This window comes from Antrostomus carolinensis, unplaced genomic scaffold, assembly GCF_000700745.2.
Source record: "Antrostomus carolinensis isolate BGI_N321 unplaced genomic scaffold, ASM70074v2 scaffold14060, whole genome shotgun sequence".
NCBI lineage: Eukaryota > Metazoa > Chordata > Aves > Caprimulgiformes > Caprimulgidae > Antrostomus > Antrostomus carolinensis.
The window spans coordinates 32,215-49,714 of record NW_010286568.1 but is presented as its reverse complement, the minus strand read 5'-3'; the positions used below and the strand labels follow the sequence as shown (position 1 = coordinate 49,714).

At 40.5% G+C, this 17,500-nt stretch overlaps 1 protein-coding gene across 1 annotated transcript in view; it reads left to right on the top strand.

Annotated features, from left to right (window-relative positions):
• Window positions 1–16,013: 16,013 nt before the first annotated feature.
• The window catches only part of SLC35F1 (solute carrier family 35 member F1), a gene marked incomplete at its 5' end in the record, with an annotated part of 29,187 nt that continues 27,700 nt past the window's right edge, over window positions 16,014–17,500 (top strand). Inside the window, one exon of the mRNA XM_010175708.2 lies at window positions 16,014–16,163. Coding sequence (XP_010174010.2) covers window positions 16,014–16,163 — 150 coding nt within the window. The remainder of the gene's footprint in view (window positions 16,164–17,500) is intronic.

Here is a 17,500-nt window from a genome sequence, read left to right as displayed (position 1 = left end):
GAATGCTAGAATTTTTCAGAATGCAAATCAAACCAACACTTGGAAACATCTGCCTGTGTTTCCAGCTCACAAAACAACAGCTCTGATTGCAAGAGCTGTTAAAGGTCTGTTGGTATCAAACCCTCTTTCAAAGGAGGGTCCTTTCCAACAATTCCATACTTGCAAGAGGTAAAGATATCTATGATGTCACAGAGTAGGGTGATGAAAAATAATGTTGTGAGTGATTTTCTTCCTGCCTGGGTGAAGCCATCCACTGTAGCCCTTCCCTCTGACAAAGGACTGCATGCTGTAAGGCAGAAGGTTTGAAGCAAGAGCTGAGAACGTGAAGCTACATCTCAGAATATACTCTGAATGTTGTGACTAATGGTTGCAATATTATTTTATTTCATTTTAGTTTATGTTGATACCTCTTAAGGGAAGATTATCTTCTTTTCAATGTCAGTGTCCTTATTTATTCTATTATTTTTAATAAAAGTGATCATGCATTAAAAATCAGGATTTCAACTACTATATTGATAGGTTATATATCAGTAGTATCAGACCATGAGTCCATCAGTCCATATTGTTGATTCTGACCTACTATGAAGTGATTAAAAACTATATAAATAATAAAAACATGAAAAATTCATTAACTTCGAATTGAAATCTCAAACTTGTAAAACAAATATATGAGAGTTCTAATGCAAACATTTTTACGTTTTCTCCTCACTGTAGATACTATTCCATTTTCATTAAAAATGCTCATTTTGTCTAAGGAAATTTTATTCCTTTTTGACTGGTGAAATTGATGCAGAAATCTGAATCACAGGAAGAATTTTTCAGCCTTCCTTATTTGCAAATTATGTAAACTGGTAGGCAATTATAAATTTATTTTGAAGCAGAAATTTTTTAGAGGGGGTGTGTCATCACAGCAGACCTGAGTAGTCATTATGGATCTTACACATTTTAGAAACTCAGAATTTGGCAGTTGATGAGCCTATGTAGGTCAGTATCTTGACTAAACTAGTGTACAAGAGAATATCTACTTATGTTACTGTTTGTGTGGCGTATAAGTTCCAGGGCATAGAGAGTGAATCCTGGAGTGAATATGGTTGTGATGTACATGTTTATGTACAGCTTGCTCACCTGTTAGGGTATGCTTTCCTGGACGAATATATTGGAGGATTTTGTTTGTTTGTTTAAAGATATTTTTCCAGGACAATATCTGTAATGGGTGTATTCTATACAAATATAAAGGTGAAATACCTAGTCCTGTAATACTATGGCCCTAATGTAGGTGAACTCTACTGACCCATTCTATACAAAGTAACATCAACTCAGGAAGATTGTACATTGGAAGATTTGTGTATTTTTATGCCCAAATATTATACATCCCTCTTTGGCAGCATTAAATAGAGCAAGGCATAAGGGGAGACCAAAAAATAAAAATGTTGTCAGGAGAGCTCTGTAGTCTTTTGCTGTCACAACACCAAACAGCACTGACAGTTTCTCTTTTTTTAACTAAAAATGGCTTGTTACTTATTCCCATCTAGAAAACAAGGCTAAATCTGCATGCCTAAAACCAAAACAAATTGTCATTAACCCCATAAACATGCCTAAATCATCCCATTTGAGTTGTCTTCTAGCTCATTTAGGAGTAGCAGAGATCTTTTATGCAAATGCTGAATATTACTAGGCTGAAGTTACTGAAGATATGTGCATGGTATTGCATACGTGTGGAAGATGGTAAAGAGCATACTGATAAATTGATTCCATAAGACCATAGAAAGACTGTGTGTGGTTTTCCATGAAAATCTTGACAGTGAGAGAGAGAAATGGAGAGCAGGAAAACAAAATAAAAGTAAGGGCTTTTTGAACTTCTGCTAGCACGCTGTGGCTATAGTCAGCTACAATACTTGCTTGAGGGTTGATAGAGATCTCATGATCAGCCTATAAATCATGGTAGCTCACAGATCTCTATAGGGTGTTTCTACTTCTTCCATAGGCCTAATGTCACTGCTAGCAAAGTAGATAAGCATCCCTAGCAAAGTACCTTTTCAGGTACTGCATGTGTGGCTTTAGCAGGTGAATGCAAAAGCCCGAGCAGCATAGTTATGTCCAAGTGCTGCCTTCATTTTTGTCCTCCTCCTTTGCCATCTGTCTGGCATGCTGGATTTTGTGCCATCAAATACTAGTTGCCTCTTGGGAGTTTCTCACTAGAAGAGCTTGGCCTGGTGCTTGCAACTAGAAACCCACAACTGAGTGACCATCCCAAAGGATTGAGTTCACCTGGGCTACCCTGCATAAATTTCACCTGAAACCTGTACTTGCATTACATAGCTTCTCTTACTGTCAGTGGTAAAGTTGCCTGAATGGGCTGAGCCTTCCCAACAGGAATAAATTTCACAATTTATTGATCTGCTGTAGAGGATGTAAACTGAAACACCCTGTGCTGATTCCACATCACACAAAGCCCTGACTCTGTTGCTGTGCACTTCATGAAGCCATTACTACACTGGACAAAGCAGGTGTAACTCATCCTCACCCAGGCTGCACTCATTGGGCACAACAGCTGCAGAAAATCAAGGTCATAATTTTTTTAAATGATGAATGTGTATTTAAGTATCAAAGAATGGGAACAGTTATGGGATGTTCATTGATACCTTCATTCTTGTTTGATGGGCTTACCAAACCCTTGGTTTCTCTTTCTGTAGTTCAGGGATCAGTGGCAGCTGCTACCTCCTTTTCCCATCAAGTTCGTGTGCAGGTTCATCACCTGTGAATTGTCTTCCATAAAAAAATTCCATCCAGTTGAAGAAGGTCTCCTTCGTGCTAGATGCCACCCTGTGATTTATGGGAATTATTATATTAACTGCATTTCCTGAAAGCTTATTATTCTACTTCTCTCACAGTCTGGGGCTGTTTTACTGTTGCTGGCAAACAAGATTTCATACTTATCCATCATGACCTTTATGATGAAGTTTGAGTCTTCCACACTGAAACTGAGGTAACATCTCTTCTCTGAGAGGGTCACACAGCCTGCTCAGTCTTTCTGACTGCCTGATCTTGTGTGATATACCTTCATTGTGCCTGTTCTAATGATTTTTCTGAGACAGATGGAATTGGTAAGGTGACTCCTACTTTTGGGATGGTTTCCTTTTCTTGAAGCATTGTGCTGATGCATTGCTCAGCATTGAATGCATCAGTACGACACTCTAACATATAAAATATAAAAAACATGCTCTCTCTGTGGTTTGCAGCCCTCAGTGCTTTGTCACTTTTATCAGCAGCTTGTGCTAGGAAGGTGTGTTGACTCCCTTCTTTCATGTGCTGAACAGTCACTGTATGACTGAACTGCCCCTGGGCTTCAGCTGTGGAGTGGGAGGAAGGGAGAAACACAATGATTCTTTCACAACTGGATTGATTAAATTGTCAAATATCAGTAGTGTCTGAGTCCGATATACATGCTTGTAAGCAGAGGAAGATGTGCTCCTGAATAAAGTGATAGATGGCAAGATACTAAAGGCTTTGTTGGTGTAACTAACCAGCTGGATGTGTAAGGAGGCATCCTATAGTTGTGATACCTGGTTGTAATTCACGCATTAATGGTTGGATACCTCATCACTTGGTGGAATTTCTGCTTGGATGTTAATTGCACATGATGCAAGTTCCTCTTACTCTAACCTTGTAGTTTCACATTATTGAACTTCACATTGAAATTCTCAGTCAGAATATCTTCCTAACATATTAGTATTTCCTCCCCTAAAAAAGGACTTGGGCATATTTCTCATTAGGTGTTATTTTTCAATGTTGCAGAAAGGCTATTGTGTCAATTACTGTTAAAGCACATGCAACACGGTAAGATAAATGCCAGTGAGGTATTCGGCAATTTGCTTATCAATCAGGATTCATGTAAGGGAAATGCTTTTCTAGAATAAAGTTGCTCATTGTGAGTATCACTGCTTTTTTATTGCTGGAGGTTTTCTGAGTTTTGTGGCAAACAGCTGGGAGCAGGAGAGGAGCAGTCACTCCTTGCGGCTGCTGTGTCAAGTTTGCATCCCTCTCAGCAGTGTTTGCAGATACACGTTATCTTGAATTGTTGGTGGGGAGGAGTGGAAGGTGTTTAACTTTTAACCATGTGCTTCACTGAACATGGTATGATGCAGTACCACGCGTTACAGCAGAGTTTAAAGAAAGTGACTGAGTTTCAGAGATGACAAACACCAAGTGCTGATTATTTCAGGACGGATCTTAATACACTATTGCAGTCTACTTGCATTTACCCTGAAGCCAAAATGAGGGTATTGGCCACTTCTGCCAGCAGCTGCCTCCCTCACTGATCTCTTCTTGCTCTCCTGGGACTGGACCCCAAAACCACCGTTCTGGGAAGCATGTGCTTATGTGCTGGCTCCGGATTCTGCCCCTACCACCAGCTCTTCCTAAAACCACACTTGGCTTTTCCAAGCTGCACAGTTCAGTTTCATACTGGACGAATTACTGGGGTTTTTCTATTGCAGTAGCATAGCAAGTGCACTACTAGTCTTTCATTGATTCAGCAGCAGCACAGTGGTATTAGCTCTCCTGCATACCAGAGGATATAAACTACAACACTTTATATATTTAATGAGATCTTGGATTTCTCTATCTTACTTTTATTGGCTATCACTTTCTCCTATGGAAAGATGATACATACTACTTTTCTGATGCCTGAAGCATGTGCACAATCTCCAATCAGTAGCAGCACTAGATGCTTATTTCAGGTTAGAGTAACACTGACTGAATATCTTTCAGCTTGTACATACCACTGCAGGTAATTTTTGCCAGATTTTGGTGGATTTCATACCTCCAGCCTTCTAGCATAGCATCTAACCGCTTATTGGTCTCACTCTCAATCTCCTCGTTAATTTGGTTGCACAGCTACAATAATTAGATTCTGTATTTTTCAGGCTTCATAGACTAGCCTAAGACTACACTAGGCAGGACCACAAAATTTCCTTTGTCTGTAGATCTTGGTTATCACTTTGTATGCCAGTCAGTATTCTGCTCAAAAACAAGACCAGGTGAGCTTCAGCCCATACTGCAAAGCTGCTTTGAACAATTTACTGAAGCTAAGCTGATACACACTGGGCATTTAATTAACGTTTAATGTTCTGTCTAGAGCAAAACAATGTCTGAACTGCATTGCATCAGCTTGCACAGCTCTCCACCTTTCTGGGAATGACTGCACTTACATGCTAGTTCTGACAACTGTGCATGTGCAAGCTTGGCAAAAAATACATGAAAATGTACTAGTCTGACTGTACACGTGCTAGAAGTGCTTCATAAACCTGTAAGTTGTCTTGTTACAGAGTTTGAATCATGGAAAATTTGTATTTCTCTTGTCGGAAATGTTACAGACCTGACTCCATTGCAAAGTTTTTCTAGCCCAGTTCTTCAAGCTCAGGAGGGAAGTGTATGCCTGGTGACTACCCAGGAGGGAGGCCTGCTCTCTGTCATTCCTGTTGTCTCATAGGTTGCCTGCTCCTTTATGTAGATCTATGGGTGTATAATGCTGTTTTGTTTATCTGGTTATTCAATACTAATATTGCTAAATTTCCAATGGTCCCATTGTTTTAGGTACATAACAGATACAACAAAATATCACCTGTTCCAAACAACTCGTCATCTAAAAAAACATCTGGCCCGATTTCTAATCTTAATGATCATTCTGGGCAACTCATTCAGGATTATGTGATAACAAATAGCCAGTTTCTTCAGCAGAATTGCCTATAAATGTCTAGTTGACATGGTAGCTGTGTGATGCCTTATGCCAATTAATTAGCATGGTTCAGTGATGTTTTATGCTTTTGGAAACACGGATCAGTAGTCATGCTGCAAAGGATATAAACAGGGGTCTTTTTTAAGAACTTTTGATCATAGAAGAATGGAACGGAACGGAACAGAACAGAATAGAACAGAATAGAATAGAATAGAATAGAATAGAATAGAATAGAATATTTCAGTTGGAAGAGACTAAAAATGATCATCTAATCCAACTGCCTGACCAATTCAGCGCTGACCAAAAGTTAAAGCATGTTATTAAGGGCATTGTTCAAATGCCTCTTAAACACTGACAGGATTGGGGCATCAATCACCTCTCTAGGAAGCCTGTTCCAGTATTTGACCACCCTCTTGGTAAAGAAATGCTTCGTAATGTCCAGTCTAAACCTTCCCTGGTGCAGCTTTGAGCCATTCCGACGCATCCTGTCATTGGATAGCAGGGAGAAGTACTCAGCACTTCCCTCTCCACTTCCATTCCTCAGGAAGCTGTAGCAAGCGATGAGGTTGCCCCCTCAGACTCCTTTTCTCCAAAGTAGATAAGCCCAAAGTCCTTAGCTGCGTCTCATAGGATGTTCCTTCTAGCCCTTTGCTGAACACAGCGGGACAGTCACTTCTCTTGACCAGCTGGTTGTGCTGTGTTTGGTGCACTCCAGGATGCGGTTTGTCCTCTTGGCTGGCAGGGCTCACTGCTGACTTGTATTGAGCCTGCTGCCAACCAGCACCCCCAGATCGCTTTCTTCAGGGCTGCTCTCCAGCCACTCCTCTCCCTATCCTATTTACCTCCCTCCTATTTGCCTGTCATGAAGTAGTCAAATTATTGAATGCTCCAGCTCTGGGTGTTATCTGAAGCCATTGTGTTTCACGTATTTCTGTGTTCATGCCTGCATTTTCTCTATTCTTGACTGGGTGTACTCATGCCTTTTGGAATTCCTGCCATGCATAAAACAAGGTGCTCATGCTGTGGCCAACAGTGAAGGAGCCACAATAGGTTGATGTGTTTTGCATGCTTTTCTTGAGCCTCTACTGCTGGTCACCTTGGAGACAAGATGTGTCCTGGACCGACCTCACAATTGCTTTAACCAAGAAGCAGCTCCTACATTTTCTGCTTCACTTGTCATTAGTGGCATTTCTTGAATAATCTGTTGTTCTGATGTGAAACTTTTACTATAACCCATGATGGCAACACTGCCAAGCCACTCTCCATGATATTTGAAAAGTCATGGCAGTCAGGTGAAACCCCTAGTGACTGGAAGGAAGGAAACATTATACTCATTTTCAAAAAGGGCAAGGAGGACCCTGGGAACTACCAACCTGTCAGCCTCACCTCTGTGCCTGGGAAGATCATGGAACGGATCCTCCTAAAAGCTCTGCTAAGGCACACGGAGGACACGGAGGTGATTCAAGACAGCCAGCATGGCTTTACTAGGGGCAGGTCCTGCCTGACCAACCTAGTGGCTTTCTACAATGGAGTAACTGCTTCAGTAGGCAAGGAAAGAGCTATGGGTGTCATCTGTCTGGATTTCTGCAAGGCCTTTGACACAGTCCCCCACAACATCCTTCTCTCTAAGTTGGAGAGATATGGATTTGTTGGGTGGACTGTTCAGTGGATAAGAAATTGGCTGGATGGTCACATCCAGAGGGTAGTGGTCGATGGCTCAATGTCCAGATGGAAGACAGTGACAAGTGGTGTCCCTCAGGGGTCCATACTGAGACCAGTACTGTTTAATATCTTCATTAATGATATTGACAGTGGGATTGAGTGCACCCTCAGCAAGTTCACTGATGATACCAAGCTGGGTGGTGCAGTCAATGTGCCAGAGGGATGGGATGTCATCCAGAGGGACCTGGACAGGCTGGAGCAGTGGGTCTAGGTGAACTCCGTCTTGTCAGATTAGATTTAAATTAGATCAGTGTGTTCAAATGTTATTGAAGGGGAACAGAGAAAGATGCACGCTCCTTGACTTCCTTATTCTCTTCCTATTTTCTTCCAAAGGCAAGGCTAGAAATTCAACTTCAGTTGGATCTGCTTGATCTATGGGTGGTTAATAATAATGGATTGTTTCTTTTTTACTGTCTCAGGCAAATCTCATACTTTGGGGAATGGTTTTTATAGGAGTCACAAATAGTAAGTGGGTAATTCATTATTCATATCTGTCTGCTGGGGGAAAAAATGTCATGGAATGGGCAAGTGGCTGGGACAAAGTTTTTGTAACAAGTTGATGAAAGGGGAAAAAAAAAAGCAAGCTCATGCACCTTAACTGATTCCTCTGTCTCAAACATTGAACAATATTTCTTCTAAGATTATTTGACTTTAAATAAGTCTTATGAATATGATTAACAAGATTATCCAGAAGGATAAATTATTCAAGCAAATTACACATTTATAAATGATATAGAGATATGTACAGATTTGTTTAATTTCACTAACACTCCTGTAAATTTGAAAATGAGATTTCTTTTTCATCTGAAAACTTTTCTTTGTAGTGCTCTAAGTAGCTTCACACTAGATAAAAATAGGATAAACAATGAAAAAAGGGCCTGACTGCAGAGCTTACAGAGTAAAGTAATAGGATTGTTTTGAAGCAGTTCTGTGCAAAAGTGAGCCAGATTTAACGCTGAAAGCTGTCAGACTACAGTGTTAGCTCAGAGGTAACTTAAATCTGAGAGTACTGTAAATCAGAAGTCAATTTTGAAAATTTCATGCATGAAGGCATAAGGACGCAATCACATCTCAGGTTAGAGGGTAGGCTCCAGCTTCTCAGTGTGCTCGTGTCCCTCTGCATTCCAGATGTGCAAATGCTTCCCCGAGGACTCAATCTGCCATGTCAGGAAGGGTGCTTACCTAAGTTTAGGCTGGGAGATAAAACAACTTAAATGAAAAATTTTTATGCTAGAAACACCACAATGTTTTTTATCCGGACATTTTAAAAGGCTGGGAGTTTAGGGGTTTGTTTTTTGAAACAGCGCAGGGTTCAGAGCTTTCTTCAGGTGTTACACAGTTCTCGACATGGGCCGTTTCTTGCAGTAACACATGGCAGTAACTTCCAGCATTGTGTCTGCCACCAAGGGCAAAGCTCTGTGTAACCTCGTGGGTGGGCAGGTAGAGAGAAACTGAGGCTTCTGCAAAATGTGCTACTTTATTGTTGCAGTTTTAGTTGTAATTTATCCTTAAAAGTAAATTGTATGACCAATAATCTCATTAAATAAGAAAACGTCTGAAGATTATCTAACTGCAGAGCTGGATCAAAAGCAAGGCACCAGAAATTAATCCTTTCGTGTTTTATGAAAATGCATGTTCAGATTCCTAGATCTGATTTCAGCTATTATGATTTACATCCAGGGCTGAACCAGACTGATTTGCAAAATCTCTGAAAGAATATAGCAAGTCTAAATACTTCAGATGAGTCTGTAATTTAGTAACTGGGAAGCTACATTATGTCATAGGCTAAGCATATTATAGAAAAGAGGAGGATCAAAATGGCAAAAGTAGCAGACAGAAAGGGCACAAACATTACCTTCAGTTTGTGTTACTCCTATGATAATCTGGACATCAAAGGTTATATGAAGTAACTTTTTCTAAAGTGACAGCCAAATAAATGTTAGTATGCTAGGTAGACATTCAAACACTATGGAGTTGAAACAGACAATGAAAATAAATAGAACCCCTTCAAAACCGAAACATCATCTTGATTTTGACTGGTAAATAAGATTTACTTCCTAAAAAGGTGAAAACACATTACCATGACATAACTCACCCCTGACGAGGCGTGTATGCCGCTCGTGTCCTGTGACTACATTCCACCCCAGCAGCACCACCCATTGTAGGTTTGCTTCAGCGCACACGCCAGGAAGACCTGCAGCCTCGTTGTATGCTGCATATTCTCAGTGAGGGTGGTGGTGACAGCTGCTGGGTTTGTTCAATGACTGCTGTCACCTTGTGACAGACAGGACACATGCACAACGCAGCCTGTGTCAAAGACGGGGGTGGTTGTCCCCTGCCTGCATTGCCTCTTGCTTGCTTCTCACCCCTCCAGAGGACTAATATTAATTTGGTCACACACTTCTCAGGACACGGTTTGAAAATGGATCTGAAAACCCAGAATCTTTGTGTGCAGGCATTTCTTTGCCCTGGCTCACTGTGCAGCCCCAGTGCTGGCACAGGGCAAGCGGCAGGACCATGTGGCAGCACAGGAGCCGCTTGCAGCAGCAACTCGGGGCTGTTAGACCAGCAGTGGGTCTGTGGGTTACCAAGTTTTCCCTCCACAGGAGAGGAAGCAGAAGGGAGATCTGGGTAAGATCAGGTTGGATAAGATGAGACATTCTGAGGATGCAAAAGGAGCTGAGGTTATCTGGTCTTCCAAAAGGCTTCCTGAAAATGTGGTTTAGGACAAAAGCAGTGCAGCCTGTAAGCAGTCATGGATAAGGTGAACAAAGTGTATTCAGGTCTTTTGTAAAGCCAGACTGGAGGAGCATTCCCGTAAGAGGACATTTTCTCTATTGTGTAAATAATTAAGAGTGGTGATAGTTTGCCTTCAGGCAACAGTATTACATAAGGTAGTCATCAGTAATACAAACAGATGCAAGGAAGTAAGAAACCATTCTAGGTCAAGGATTTAAAGTCACACAGAAGAGAGACAGTTCTTTTGAGCTTTGTGTAGACCTGAAAGCCATCTGCAACACGCTTTAAGTCCCCTGAACCATCAGCTAGGCCAAAGAGGAGACAAGCAAGGTTTTATTGTTCGGGCATGGGAGCCTCTTGGCACAGTAATACAGAGATCTGTGTTACCCCTACACAGTATTACCCCATTTGACTGCCTCCTTGCCCTGGTCCTGCAGCAGGGCTGGATGACTACAAAGTCAGTAGAGAAGCAGTGTTGTTACTGGTGATGTTCCGTATCTGCAAGACTCGCTATAATGTGTGAAAATGGAAAAAAACCCAGTTATCCCGTAACCGTGCTTTGTAATTGAGATGCTTTTTCAAAGCAAGTGATAATAAGTAAATTCTGGTCTAATCTTCATCCTCTGTGAGACTTTTGCCCCTTTACTGTCTAGCACTTGACTCTGACCCTCCTGTTAGAGGCTCAGAGAGGGGCATGAGCATTCCCAGCAGCCCTCCCTCTGCGCTGCCTCCTCCCTTGCAAGTTCAATCTCTTCTGAGCTCTGTGCTGTAAAGCAGAAGGAGAGCACAGCTTCTTTGATGATCTTGATCTAAATAGCAAGTTGTCGTCTGAATTAAAAGGGAGAGACTGCAGTGGATGAAAGAGAAGCAATATGCTTATTTTCTGGTCTAGCAGTGCTGTTATTTTACCTGTGTCGCAAGCCCATGCACAAATAATTGGGAATTTGCTGTCTTAATGGCTGGTTTGTTTTTTTTATTGTACCTCTGTGGCTGTGTGGGTGAATGTGAAAAGGTTTTTGCACATGTATATATGTATTTTTGGTAGACACTGCACAGCTAAAGCCTCTTTTAATTTTCTCTCTAATTTATTTTTAATTTTGTAAACCCCCAGGGTTAAATCCTTATTATATGATGTAAAATCATCTCTTCTACAAAGCGGCTTATTTGTTGATTTTTAATTTGAGCCAGCAGAAGTAAAGCTGTAGCTTTTTTCCAAACACTGAGAGCTCCTCTGTATATATAACTGACAAGTGTGTCTCACAGCAAAATTAGCAAAAAATCTAAAATCTAAACCTATCCTTCTAGAAAGGGTAAAGAGAGGGAATTTGTAGTTCTTTGTGTTAACAGGATGTTAGACTTCTGAATCTTAAAACATTCTTAATATGTAATTTGCTTTTAAATCTACATTACATTTGGAATAGACTGGCTAATTAGAAGGCTTACACGTTCAAAAGCTCGAGTGCTGACAGTTAGGGGTTTGGTTTTGGTTTTTGAAAGGGAATCTCCATCAAAAGATGGCACTGTCTGATGGTGGCATTAGTCTGGGCACTGACATAAATGCATATTCACCAACATCAGTTTGTGCTGTTGGCTCACTGGAAATGTTGCCTTTAAGCTAACCTGCACATTTGCTGGCTTAGTATTTGTTTATATGACTGGCTGGAAGCCTTAGTCAGGGTTCTATTGAGATAATAACAAAAACATAATCTCCCTTCCCTTTACGTTCAGTGTGAGAGATGTTTATTTTCAAAACACTGGTTATCTCATCCTAAACAATTCACCTGGAAAATGTTAGGTGAAAAATACTTCTAAAATGCCTTAGCAGCTAGTTCAGGTGTAGGCATCTACATTTGGTCCTCCTGGCCTACAATGCTTACAACTCAAAAGAACTGATTAATTAGTTTGCTTTGAGTTGTCATCAAGTGAAATAAAAAAGCCCAGATTGTCTCTTTTTGTTTTGTTTTTAATTGTTTTATTTTTCCCCCCTCTTTGTTTCTGTGCAAAGGTGATGTGTATTTCTATTCAGGGTGTAGACTTTTGAATGAAAATCTTCATTCCCTCTGCCTCTCATTTTAGCCTTCCCAAGTGAAGTCAAGGCTTCCCATTTATCTCCCTAACTCCCATTTCCCATCTTCTTGTCTGAATGCACTGAGGATGGCATCTGTGATTGCTGTCCAGAGGTTCTGTCCTGCTGGCAGCCTTCTCCAGGCTGTCTTCCAGTGGGTCACTCTTTCAGAAGTGTGACATTTTAATATGGTGGCTTCATTTCAGCCCCATGTCAAAACCAGAATTCCACCTGCCTCTTCCTTGATTTGTCCATAGCGTTGGACTGACACTCACTGCAGATTATCATCTGCTTTCTCCCACCCTTCTCCCCAGAAAGTCTCCCACTTCAGGAGTAATTTGTTCCCTGCTATGAATCGTGATGACAATACCAAAGAAATAGAGAGTGGTAAACAAATAACAGTCCCCAGGTTAACAATGTTAAACATGCATTGCTTTTTGCTCAAATATACCCTCAAATAAGGTCCATCAGTTTTGCTAATGCTTGTAGATCTGCACAACCAATATCTTGGTGGTAAATGATAATAATAATGTGGGCAGAGGGGCCGTGGTCAGAAGCCAGACCTTTCTTACATGCTAAGTAATAGGAGATGCAGCAAGTGAGTGGAAGCAAAGAATAAGCACGTTCCACAAAGAAAGATGCAGCTCCTGCGCAACGTTTTTTTTCCAGCAACAAATTCTCTATATTATTTCTGTTGCACTGAACACCTGCACATCTCTCTGCTTTCTCCTGGGCAAGACAAAGACACTTGCTGTGAAGCTAAACCAATGTTCATCAGAACTGCACGGTGCCTGCAGAAATTAATTTTGGCATTGCTTTTTGCTCTACCCAGTCTTCTCAGCTGAACCTGATATTTTACAGTTTGGAATGTCTCAGAGCTGTATATCAAAGATAAAATAGAAGTTGACAAATATTTTTCTTATTTTTGTCATTAGCAAAGAAGGGATTGAGAAAGCAAAAGAGAGAACCGTGTATGTCAGTTAAAATTGTAGATTTAATTTCCACCTCTGGAAATTCTGACTTTACCCATTACCAAAGACACGGCCATACATTCATTTTTAAAGCTAACTATTTGGACATATCTAAGCAGTACAGTGATCTGTGGTTGGAAGCTGAAGCAGGAGAAAGAAAGCCCTGGCAAACCAAAGGTGCCAAAGAGTCCTTGAGGTGTGTCCATAGTCCTTGCAACCTAATGCCAATTCAGTTCTTGAGCCTGCTGCTTCTTTCTGCTTTGTAGGTAGCACCAAGGTCCTCCTGTAACAAAAGCAGATTCAGGTGGGATTTTCACTGTTGGAACAGAGACTGCAGTTGGATGTCTTTGATTTTTAAACTTTCTCTTTACAATTAAAATAAAAAATCACTCTGAAATGTTAGCCATGCTATTCCATTGCATTGATGTTTTTCAGTTGGTATTTTAAAGGCAGCATAAAACTTAGAGATACAGTGTAAGTACCTGGAAAGGATGCGTGTTTTACACTGATTTCAGTGGGAATTAGGACATCTAATCTCAAATGCTTTTTTGAAAATACTCCCCTAAAAGCATTAAAATATAGGATTTTAAATATTCCTCTTTCTGCATGCTCAAATCATTATAATTCACGTCTGAAGAGTGAGATTTTCTTTTTCATTATTTCTCCTATGAGTTGGTGGTAACAGGAAAGTGTGGTATGGTTGAATCTACTGATTCCTTATTTAGGGAATTAGCCTACTTACCACCTTGTTTCTGCTATTTCTGTGCTGCTTTCTGAGAGAAAGAGAAGGAAAGAAAGAGAAGGGAGGGAAGGAAGGAAAATAAGGAAAGTTTTTTAGCACTTACAGTTTTGCACTCAGTGTCATTATCGCTGTAACAAATAATTAGGTTGTTGCCTAATAGTATCCCACCGGAATTGTGTATGTGAAAGCATCTGTTAATGAACAAACGTCAAATGATGCAGATGCTTTGTTCAGGTATATACCCATTCAAGTCACTCAGTGGGACCAAGATTTAACGTCTAAGATTTCTGAGTCAACATCTGAAGTAATTATCTGTTTTTCTGTGATTGCATCTTACAAGATCTGAGCCACTCATGTGCTTCAGAGACTAGCCTGCCATTTCTGATGATATGGCAGCCTGTACATCACAGGTTCTATTTGAACCAGTGAGCAAACACACTTGTGATGATGGAAAGTGATGAGGGAGAATTGGGAAGCCTGAGCAAATTTTGGTGGCAATTGACTTCTGTGTTTTTTACCACTCATTTTGATGATCACAGGTGCTTAGAAAGGCTGCAGCAACACAAGCAGATCTCAGAATAGTGGGGGTTTTTAAAAAAACTTTTAAGACAGTTCAAATTCTATTCATGGTACTTTGGCAGTACAGGTCAACCCTACTTAGATCCCTGTTTAGGCTACAGACTCTTAAAGACCTCCAGTTGTACTGTATTCAGTCACAGTCAGTTCATCAGGCCCCTTTCACAGTGGGGTCCCATCATGTCTGGACCTTACTGTAATGCAAATACGTAACACATTTGCCCACCCTCACTAATGAGCTGGTTTCTTTTGAATGGAGAATAATAATAATCCTTAGCCCAACATGAGGAATGCTTTGACCTTTTGAAAGTTATGGGTTTGATCTGCAGACCGTATTGGACTGTCAGTCTTCACGTGTGGAAATTAAGTACTGGGTGATTGATGGGGCTCCCGTAGAAGGCAGCAAACCTGCCTACTTCAGAAATCGATCCTGGGAGCAGAGCAACCTCTCAGGCAAATCTGCTTGTCTCAGTGCAGCCTTTCTCTGAACAACTCTGATATTTTGAACCTCCAGGATCATAATAACCATCCTTGGAACAGGATCTATAATCTGCCCAAAGGTGATCCTGTTACTCTCCTACTCTAAAATTCCATCATATTTGCAAATACTGGTAATCTCCCACTCTGGCAAAACCCTCTTGCATAATGTGTGATACAACGATTAAGGGAGTGGAGCATCTCCCTTATGAGGAAAGGCTGAGGGAGCTGGGTCTCTTTAGCTTGGAGAAGAGGAGACTGAGGGGAGACCTCATTAGTGTTTATAAATATGTTAAGGGCGAATGTCACGAGGATGGAGCCAGGCTCTTCTCAGTGATGCCCAATGGTAGGACAAGGGGCAATGGGTGTAAGCTGGAACACAGGAGGTTCCGCTTAAACTTGAGAAGAAACTTCTTTACTGCGAGGGTGACAGAGCCCTGGAACAGGCTGCCCAGGGAGGTTGTGGAGTCTCCTTCTCTGGAGACACTCAAGAGCCGCCTGGACGCCTTCCTGTGTGATCTCATTTAGGTTCCTGCTCTGGCAGGGGGATTGGACTGGATGATCTTTCGAGGTCCCTTCCAATCCCTGACTAATTCTGTGTATTAGTATGTGTGGAAAGTATAAATGTATGTAATAAATTGGTCTGTTCTTTAGCATTTTATATGTATATATATATGTGTGTGTGTGTGTGTATAAAAGTAAAACTAAGAATACATTTGCAGTCTGCCCAAGCTGCACTTGTTTTTCCTGGCATAGTTTACATCTGAAGTGAAGTGACAATCTGACCCTCATATACTACTTCAGCAAGCTGGCTGTTTTAATATCTGTGAGACAAATAGGGCATGTTAGTTTTCACCTCCTTGCAGTACCTAGTTATAGGTGGTGCTTTTCAGTTGCGTATTATAAATGTAAGAGATCTTCTAGGCAGTTTATCTTGACAAGCAGTTACTTGGTGGATGTAAACCTAACTCTTTTACATAATTATTCTTGTTGTTTATTACCACAGGAGAAGAAAACTTGCTGGCAATTTTGAAAAGGAGATGGTGGAAGTACATGATCCTGGGGATAATAGATATAGAAGCCAATTACCTGGTAGTCAAAGCTTATCAATACACCACTCTAACTAGTGTACAGGTAAGGACTCAAAGGATTTTTCCTTTTGAGGTAAGGTACTAGGCGCAATGTGGTCAGTTGTGCAGCGTTCATTGGCTTCAGTGCGCTGACGGCTAGTTCCTGCCTGTGTCTTCTGCGTACTTGTTAATGCTGCCTTGTAAGACATGTTTTTTCATATTGGACTATTTTTATTACTCAATATTTTCCAAACTCTACAAAAACATACTGACTTTCATTTTATTTTCTTGTGCTAAACCATTCATAATCACATTTTTTTGGCATAATCTACTTAATTTGGTCCTTTAAAGAAAAATTTTCAGGTGGGTTGAAATGTTTCTCTCACTTTATATTGTACTTGGAAAAATACAAGCACTTCTTTTAGGATTGCATAATTTGACCTGAATGCAAAAGTTTTCATTAAGTGAAATGAATGTAGTTATGGTGAAGAAGTCTTATTTTAATGCAAGCAGTTAGATGTGTTATGTTATATTATATAATAGCTTAATTGCAGCTATCAAAAAGTGTACTCTCCCTTAAAAAACTATATATGCTGTGAACAAAAGCTAGGGTAGTGATTTCTCCAAAGATCTAACCTGTATATTTTAAGTACAAACACAAAAGAATCAAGCTTCTTCCCATTTAAGTGGAGAAGTGATTAATAGAATCATTTTTAAGAGACTGGAAATTGTCTGTCTTGGGAAATCACTGCATACTTCATTGTTACTTGTTCTAAAACAAACCTAGTCCTTTTTTACATTATCTCTACATAACTGGACAACACTAGATAGTATACAGTGTATTTTGCACCTTATTTGCCTGAAGTTTGCGTTAGAGCCAGTAAAATAGAGAAACACCAGTTAATGTTTTGCAGAACCAAAGCTAATTGGGAATATATCTCTTCTGTAATTGAAAAGTGCTATTGGAAAACAGTGAGCTTGTTTAGCTGAGTAAGAAGCAGAAATAGAAGAAAACTATAAATTCAAGGAATAGGAATGTGAGGTTTATACTAAATATTCACAAATGCCTCTGCCATCAGGACCTTGGTTTGGTAATTCTTTGAAATGTGCCTAGACAATTTAATACTGCTTTTAACAGTTTTCCAAATCAGATTACTCTGTGTGGAGTAAAGCATAAATCCACCTAAACTTTATACCCTCTGATTTTATGGCTACTAAAAGCATCAAAGAGAAAAGCAAAAGCTGACTTGCTTCTTTTGCATGTTCACTCATAGTAAGTAGGAATAGTGGACTGAGCAAAATGATCCAGGTCATTAAATCCCATCTCCCACAGCCACCAACAAGCACGTGTGATAGTTTCACGGGGCTAGCCCTTGGCCAGCAGCAAACAAAGCCGTTCAC